This window comes from Suricata suricatta, chromosome 12 (genome assembly GCF_006229205.1).
Source record: "Suricata suricatta isolate VVHF042 chromosome 12, meerkat_22Aug2017_6uvM2_HiC, whole genome shotgun sequence".
Classification (NCBI taxonomy): Eukaryota; Metazoa; Chordata; class Mammalia; order Carnivora; family Herpestidae; genus Suricata; species Suricata suricatta.
The window spans coordinates 13,053,810-13,061,514 of NC_043711.1; the positions used below are offsets into that span (position 1 = coordinate 13,053,810).

The following is a 7,705-nucleotide window of genomic DNA, read 5'->3' on the forward strand; positions in this document are numbered from 1 at the left end:
GGTTCAGCTTATGGTGCTGTGTGAACCTGGGCAAGTGAACCCCCTTCTCTGGGCTTCCATCTCTCTATCACTCTGTCTCTTTTTCTGTTTTGTTTTGTTGGTTTTTTTTTTTTTTGATCCGGCTTTCTCTCTGTCTCTCTGTCTCCTACTATATTTTATCTCTGTGTCTCTCTCTTTCTCCCACCCCCAGACTCAGTCACCATGTCCTGTCTTCCTCATCTTCCCATTCAAGACACATAACTGCATGTGCAAAGGCCCCTCTCTTGGGTGCATGCTCAGCCCCTGTCCCACCGGCCCCTTCTTGTAGCCTCAGCCCCACTCAGCCCACAGGGAGCTCAATCACCCAGCTCCTCATCCCTGGGGCTGAGTGAAGCTCAGGGACACTTAGGACTGTGCCCTCTCTGAGTTCTTTGAGCTCTGTCCGTGGTCTGTGAAAAGGGACCCAGAGCAGGAGCTACAGGTCCCCTAGGGGACCCCCTGCTTGCACTCTTGTTGATTGGGAAGGGGTGAAGCAGTGATGGTGCAGAGGCAGGGGCCAGGCAGGGAGGAAGAAGAGTGAGAGACACAGACGGAGGCTGAGAAAGGCTCACGCACGGAGGGATCAGCATGGTGAAAGAAAGGAAAGGAAGGAGGAAGAAGCGGGCAGCACATAACAAGTCATGAGAGTCAGAGACAGAGACACAGAAAGAGAGAGACACACATGTTCACTAGGGAGGGCCAGCGAAAAGGAGAGGCAGAGTTGGGAGAGAAGGGTTGGAGGGGGATCTGAGGGGCTGATTGGTGTCTAGCCTGGGCTGGGCCCTGGCCTGCAGCTCCTGTTCTGGGTCCCCTGACCAGGGGCAGAGCTCAGAGGGGAGGCCAGTCATCCAAGGTTTGTCCTCCATCCTCTCACCTTGGTGGGAGGGGCTGTCCCTCCCTGTGTCCCTTCTCCTGGTTCTGTTTCTCTTCCTCCCCTTCTTCCCCATCTGTCTGTCTCTGTCTCTCTTGTCCCCTCTCCCTCAGACTATACACTTTCCTCCTCCTTAAACCTCAGTGGGCCAGAGGGTAAGGAGCTCAATTGGGGCCCACCAGCAGTGAGTGATTGCTAGAGGGCTCTATATCTGAACACTGTGGCCAGGGCCGGGCTTCCAGGACCCTTCAGTGAGTCCAGGATGAGGACATTAATGTATATTCCTTACTGAGAACCCAGAGGGAGGAGGGGGAGGTTCGGGGGTGGGGCTCAGAAACAAATGGAGAATCAAGGAAGGAGCTCATAGTGAGGAGGGCTCAAAAGGGTATGGGGTATAACAAGTGGTGGAGGGGAGAGGACTAGGGAAGGAAGAGCTGCAGGAAGGTCTTGGTGGGGGAAGGGGACTCAGGAAGGCAGATGTCCTCAGGGGAGGGGCTCAGAGGAGGAGAGGCCTTCAAGGAAGGAAGGGGTCTCTGGAAAGGAACCAAGTCTATCTCCTTCTGTCTTCCCCCTCAGTAAACGGTCCGAGTCACTGTCGCCTTCACCACCATAGTCATCGCATCTCTGCCCTGCCACTCCCTCTCAACCCCCCTTGGTCCGGCCGCTTGCTTGCGCAGAGCTGCAGTAACGGGGTCAGCCGGGCGGAAGCGCCACCCCTCCCCCGCGGGCTCCTGGTCACACGCACAAGGCTATTTATAAAGTGGGCACAGAGGGCGTGGGCGACGCGAGAGCTGGGAGTGGCGGGTGGGGGAGGTGTCCACCGCTGGCCCCTCTGACAGGAGGCTGGGGAGACACCGCGTCACGACTGTGCAGCCAGCGCGCCCCTTGGGGCCCCTTCAGAGCTGACTGGTTAATGTGGCTACACCGGCAGATGCTGGCCAGCGCAGCATCGAGGAAGGGAGGAGCAGAGGCTCAGGCTTCAGGACTCCTATAGGTGCCGGCAGGCTCTGCGCCTCAGTTTCTGCATCTGGGAAGTGGAGCCAAGTAGGGCCCTCTCCCCTTCCCCCTCCCCTCTTTTTCCCCTCCTCTTCCTGCTCCCCTTTCTTTTTCATCATTATTAGAATTGGTATTATTATACGGCCATTACTACTATTTGTATTATTACCGTCACCAGTATCATTATATCTGTATTACTTGGTGGGTTCTAAATGTGCCCCTGGTCTGGACAACCCCGGAATCGAGATGAATTCCAGTCTTTGGGCACCTCCTCCTCCACCTGCCAAGCCTGGGGTGGGGGCTGGGGAATAGTGGATTCCAACCATCAAGGGAAGTGTCAGAAAGCCCCCTTGAGAACATGCTTACTGGGTGTCAGCCGACACTTCAAGATGGGAGAGGAGGGAAGGGAAACATAAAGAATTCAGAAATTGATTTTAAGATATTTGGTGGCTTTATATGTGATGTCAATGGCCTATATGAGTTTTGTGATAAGGACACTGTCCCCACTGGCTTTCATCTGAGAGAGAGGATTCCTACCTTCCATTAACAGAAATAAGCCAGAGCCCAAGTGAAGATTTCAGTGTAAAAAAACAAACACACCAAGAACTTTAATAGGGATTTCTGTTTTTTACCCACTGTCACTTACAGGTAGGCCTGACATATAGTAGGTGCTCATTAAATAGTGTTCAATGAAATAAAGACATAACTTCTTCCTCCAGCAGCCCTGTGGTGGGATCTGCCCCCACTGCACAGGCGGGCGCTGTCCACGGTGTTGCACGCTCTGCCCCTACTCTGTCCACGGTGCTGAACCCTCATCCCTGGTTTACCTCCAACGAACTTGGCACGCCTTTTTACCTCCTGTGTACTACTGAGCCCTCCTCAGGCCTGAGAACTCAGTGAGCTCTCAGGAAATGTCCTACACCCACGGACCTCCTTCCAGAAAGCTTTTAGTCCCCATTAATAAAAACACCATCATTGATTTTTTTTCCTGTCATTGGCTCACACTTAACGGAACTTTTCCACAGACCAGGCATCATGCCAAGGGCTCTGTGTGCCTTATCCCACTGGAGTGTTCGAGCAAACCTAGGCAGTGGGTGTGATTAGTGTGCCCATTCTACAGATGGGCACACAGGAATGAAGAGGATACAGGACTTGCCAGAAAGTGGTGGATTTAAGGGTTCGAACCCAGGCCTGCTGGACTAGGGATGTCCTGGTTGGCACCTCACAGAATGAGCCCATTGTATATGGGAAGAAAGTAAAGTACGGGTTAGGAAAGGGGCTAGGACTGCAGCCCTGAAGATGAAAAGAGCCAACCCTGGAGGTCATCCTATGATTATAGTGAGAGCAAAGACCCAGAGATGTCCCCTCCCCCCCCCCCAATGGCTAGGTGCTGTCAGAAATAGGGCAGCCAGGAGAACAGAAATTTGCGAAGGCTTCCTGGGAGAAGCCCAGGGGGGAAAGTCACAATGAATGAGGAAATATTGACATGTCTCTTTATTGAGTGAGTGAAGGAAGAAGGTGATCCCAGGACAGATTCTCACCCCTTGAAAGGGATGGTTAGTCTTCCAAGAAGAGGTTCAACCTTCACCTTCAATTCCCAGTAGGCTGTGGAGTCAGACAGCTACAACTCTAACTCTGTGGCACTAAGCAAGTTGTTGAACCTCCCTGAGCCTCAGTTTTTCTTATCTGTAAAATGGACTTCCGTAAGGATTAAAGAGGACAATGGCCATAAAAGTCCTCTGCACCATACTTATCAAATGCCAGATAAGTGGGGCTTATTGTTAATATTATTAGTTTAGAGGCAAACTCACCCATGTGCACATTTGCTAATTGTATTTAATATTTGTTCACCAAATATTTATGGAGACTTTAAAAACATTGAGTGGCCTGGCAAAATGCTATAAAGCACATAGGAAGATCTAGAACGGAATCCCCACCACCATGATTTTGCACATGCTATTCCCTCCACCTAGAGCACCACGTCCCTTCTGCTTAGCTCCCCCTCATCTTCTGAGATCTGGGCAAATGTTGAGGGTCAAGAGGAAAGTAAAAGCATGCTTCCTAAAGGGAGAGAGCTCTGGACACTACCTTCCCTGGCTCCCTCAGCCCTTCCCTATGCCTCCCACTCTGACCACACCGGCATGAGACCAGGAATAGTGCTGGGTCTCCAGGAAAAGTGTGTGGCATATAGTAGGTGTTCAACAAATGGTTGCTGAGTTAATATATGGATGAATTCATGAAGGAACAAGGTTCCTTTGCAGACTCAGGTCTCTCAAGCCCTACCAAGTGGATGGGGGTGGGGTGGCAGTGGGACTCCACATGGATAAAGAAATGAGAGGTGGCAAAGGCAAGACCTGTACAAGTTGGTCTCCTATATGTTGGTATCAGGCATATATGCAAGAGTTGACATTGGTGTGCGTTTGCACGTATATTTGCTCATGTTACCAGGGCAGGCAGGTGTGTGAACATGGGTGTGTGTGTATGTGTGGAGGGACATGTGCTTATATGTACCATCTGAATGCAGGTGATGATCTGCACTTATGTGCCAGGGAGTGCAATGTGACTGTATGTGGAACATGCTGGTAAGTGTGAGTTTAGCTATCTGCGGGCCTGCAGGTGATGTGTTAGTTAGAAACATATGTTGTGGTGTGTAATGTATGTGTGTTACTCTGTTATATGGAATGTATATTTGCTTACTTTTTTGTACACATATAAGTGTATATTTTATGAATCATCAGTCATCTGTTCAAAGGGGCTGCTTTGAATGTCCAAGCAAGTGTCACCATGCATGTACACATGTGGCCTTGGAGTGTGCTTATGTGTACACCTATGTGTTTCTTGGGATTGGGGCCCTAACAGGTATACATAGGTACATGCCTGTATGTAAGGGTATGATCTTTATGTGATATGGACATTGTGAACATGTATCAAGCATGTTTGGATACATCCATGTGGGCATGCATGCCCGTGGACACACATGCCTATATTTCTGGGACCATGTCTACATGGCAGAGTGGCTGTGTCTCATGTACATATGTGTGTTCACACACACACATGAATGTATCCATGTGTCCATGAGTGAGTGTGCATTCATAGGCATGTGGTTTTCATGGAACCTTGGTGGATCCTGGGCATTCCCCTCCAAACAGGGTGAGTCTGTGTATGAATGTTCCCGTGCATGTGTGAACAGAAGTGGGCAAACACTAGTGGGCTCCTGGTTGAGAGTGCAGCTATTTCCTCAACTCCAAGGAGGAGCTCAAACCCATGGAAAGTCTTCCCAGCCCAGCTCCACTGCTGCCTTGCCCCCTCTCCCCTTTCATTGACCCCCTCAGCCCCAGTGGGCATCACCTCTACCCGTCTCAGTATTTCACTCTCTCTCCACTTCTCCTGGTCTCCCCCTCTATGTTATTCCATTCCCCATATCTCTCAGGGATTTAGTCCCCTCCCTACCCTTAGCTTTGCCCCTCCCAGCCACATGCCTCCACCCTACTGGTGATTCCCTTCCTGTAAGTCCCATAGAATCATCCAACACAATTCTTCCCCCAGGCCTCCCTTTCTGGAAGCCTCACCCCTCTTACTGCTCCTCCTTCACACCACCCCCACAGTCCAGCCTCCAGTTTGCGTCAGAGTTAAGGGTGAGATTCCCTCCCCGCCCCCCACACACAACTAGGCAAACCTTCCAGAGGAACACAACTTGGAGGATGTGAGGCAGGGAGCAGAGGAGAGGATCAGGAATAACACACCAAGTGGCCCCTCCTCCAGTGCCAGCACCCCCTTGGCCCCACTGCTAGACAAATTACAGGAGGGGGAGGGGCCAATAGGAGTTTGGACGTTCACCTCCACCTTTCATTTAGTCAGTGGCGGTTGCAGGGGGTCTCTTCCACTTCCCCACTCCCCTAACTCCATAGGCCAGGGGGTAGTTGGCCTCCAATCTTATGGGCTCTTGGGCCACCATCAGCCACGGTCGGGAACCAGCTCAGGGAAGGGAGGGCCCTGTCTCTTTAAGAACACCCGCGTCCACGCCTGCCCAGGCCCGCGCGACAGCACTCTGGAAGCCGCCGCGGCAGGGAGCAGGCAGGCGGGGCAGGGTTTGTGAATGGAACGACGGAGGGGGAGGGGAAGAAGGGGGAGGGGCGGCGGGGGCGGTTCCCGGCTCTGGGCCTGTTCACTGGGGTCCAGATGGAGGCCAGGGTTCAGGGCTCCCTCTCTCTCTATTACACACACACATGCACACCCCACACTCCCGCTGCCTAAGGTCTTCCAAAGCCTAACATCTCAGGCCTCACCAACACGCTTCTTCCCAGACCTCAGCCTTCTTGAAGGGAGTAGGTGTTAGTGACGGTGGTGGACCCCAGTCCTTGAAACCCAAGGTTGAGACCTCTATAAGCCTTGAGCCCCTGTTCACCACCACCCCTGCCACCCAAGGTCTCCCAGAGCTTGAGTTCCCAGCAGGAATGCCCAGGACGCCTCAGTCCTGGTGGACTGTCTTTGCCCCCAACCCAGCCTCAGAAGTGGGGGGCAGCGATCATGCCCCTCCTGTGTCTCTCTCCTTCCCTCCCCACCCCAACGCAGAGCGTGGGCCTGGGCGTGGGCCTCTGTGCAGATGGCGTTCGGGCCCCAAAATAGCTCCACCCCACCTCTCCCTCCCTCCATTCGGTGCAAAGTGGGTGAGGTGAGGATGCGGGAGGGGTGCAGGCCAGCACTGCACCCTCAAAGGGTCAGCTCCTAACGGGAAAGCAGTTTAGGCGTTCTGGAGTGCTGGAGGAGGCAGGGAGAGAGGAGACCCTCAGGCTACTTCCCCAGCCTCACTCGAGAAAGTCCAAAGAGTTAATGGGAAAAGCATCCCCAGACCCCAATCACAGCCTTCTCAGGATCTAGGGAAGTGTCTTCCTAGCCCATTCCCAGGCCTCTTCACACCCAAAACTGAGGGATTCCTAGAGGTCGCGTTGCCCTAATGGGTAAGCCCCCTAATCCAATTCTTACATTCTTAGGGCTTGGAGACCCCTCCCTCTGCACTCCTTTTCGAATTCTGAGCCCAGCCCACGTCCCTGAGAACCCACAGCCCAGCCCCACCGCACAAGACTCCCTCCAAGTACCTACAGGATTCATTCAAACTACACAGCCCAGCCCCTTCCACACTTAATAACCTGGTCTACATAGACTCCCCACTATAGACTGTTGTCAGATAGAGATCCAGATCCCCTCTGGCGTCCACGCGGGCCTCCGCATTCAGCCATATCCGTACGACCCCCAGCAGCGGCCACCAGGACCCCCTGAGAACGCAGCTACATCTACATGGATCATCCTCTTCGGCGCCCTGACAAGTCTACAAGGGCTATCCTCTCAAAAGTCCAGCCTCGTGTACTCGGGTCCCCCCCTCAGGAGCCCAGCCGCATACACACGGACCCCGAACCGAGTCCGGGTCCACACCGGTCCCCAGCCTCGCAGCCTCGCTTCCTACCTCCAACGCAAAGTAGAGACATGTCTCCGGGGTCGCCGGCGAGCCGGCTCTGCCAGGTGGAGCTTAGCGGCCACTGGGCTGGGGCATGGCCGGGGCTGCAGCCCGCGCTCAGCTCACGCCGGGGCCCGGCCTCCGCCGCCGGCCATCTTGGTTCAGCACCGGGGGTGCGGACAGCTCCTGACGTGGTGCTGATGTGGGGCTGGCGGGCGGAGCCCAGGGACGCCTGATGGGGCGGGGGCGCTGCAGGTTTGGGGGAGCTTTAAAGGGCCGGAGCCGGGTGGGGGCTCCTCGTCCCCAGGGCTTCCCGACCAGAGGGACAGAGAGCGGCCCCACTCAGATTCCCTACCGGTTCTGCGTGT

The 7,705-nt window shown here is 54.0% G+C and overlaps 1 protein-coding gene across 7 annotated transcripts in view; it reads right to left on the minus strand.

The window, feature by feature from the left end:
* UNC13A (unc-13 homolog A) overlaps nucleotides 1–7,495 on the minus strand; it is a 62,609-nt gene extending 55,114 nt beyond the window's left edge. For 5 of the 7 annotated variants that reach the window (XM_029917391.1, XM_029917396.1, XM_029917395.1 and 2 more), the window contains exon 1: nucleotides 7,347–7,495. In XM_029917391.1, coding sequence (XP_029773251.1) covers nucleotides 7,347–7,368 — 22 coding nt within the window. In that variant the 5' untranslated portion in view covers nucleotides 7,369–7,495. The remainder of the gene's footprint in view (nucleotides 1–7,346) is intronic. The other 2 variants (XM_029917390.1, XM_029917393.1) reach the window with 1 other exon arrangement.
* Nucleotides 7,496–7,705: the final 210 nt, after the last annotated feature.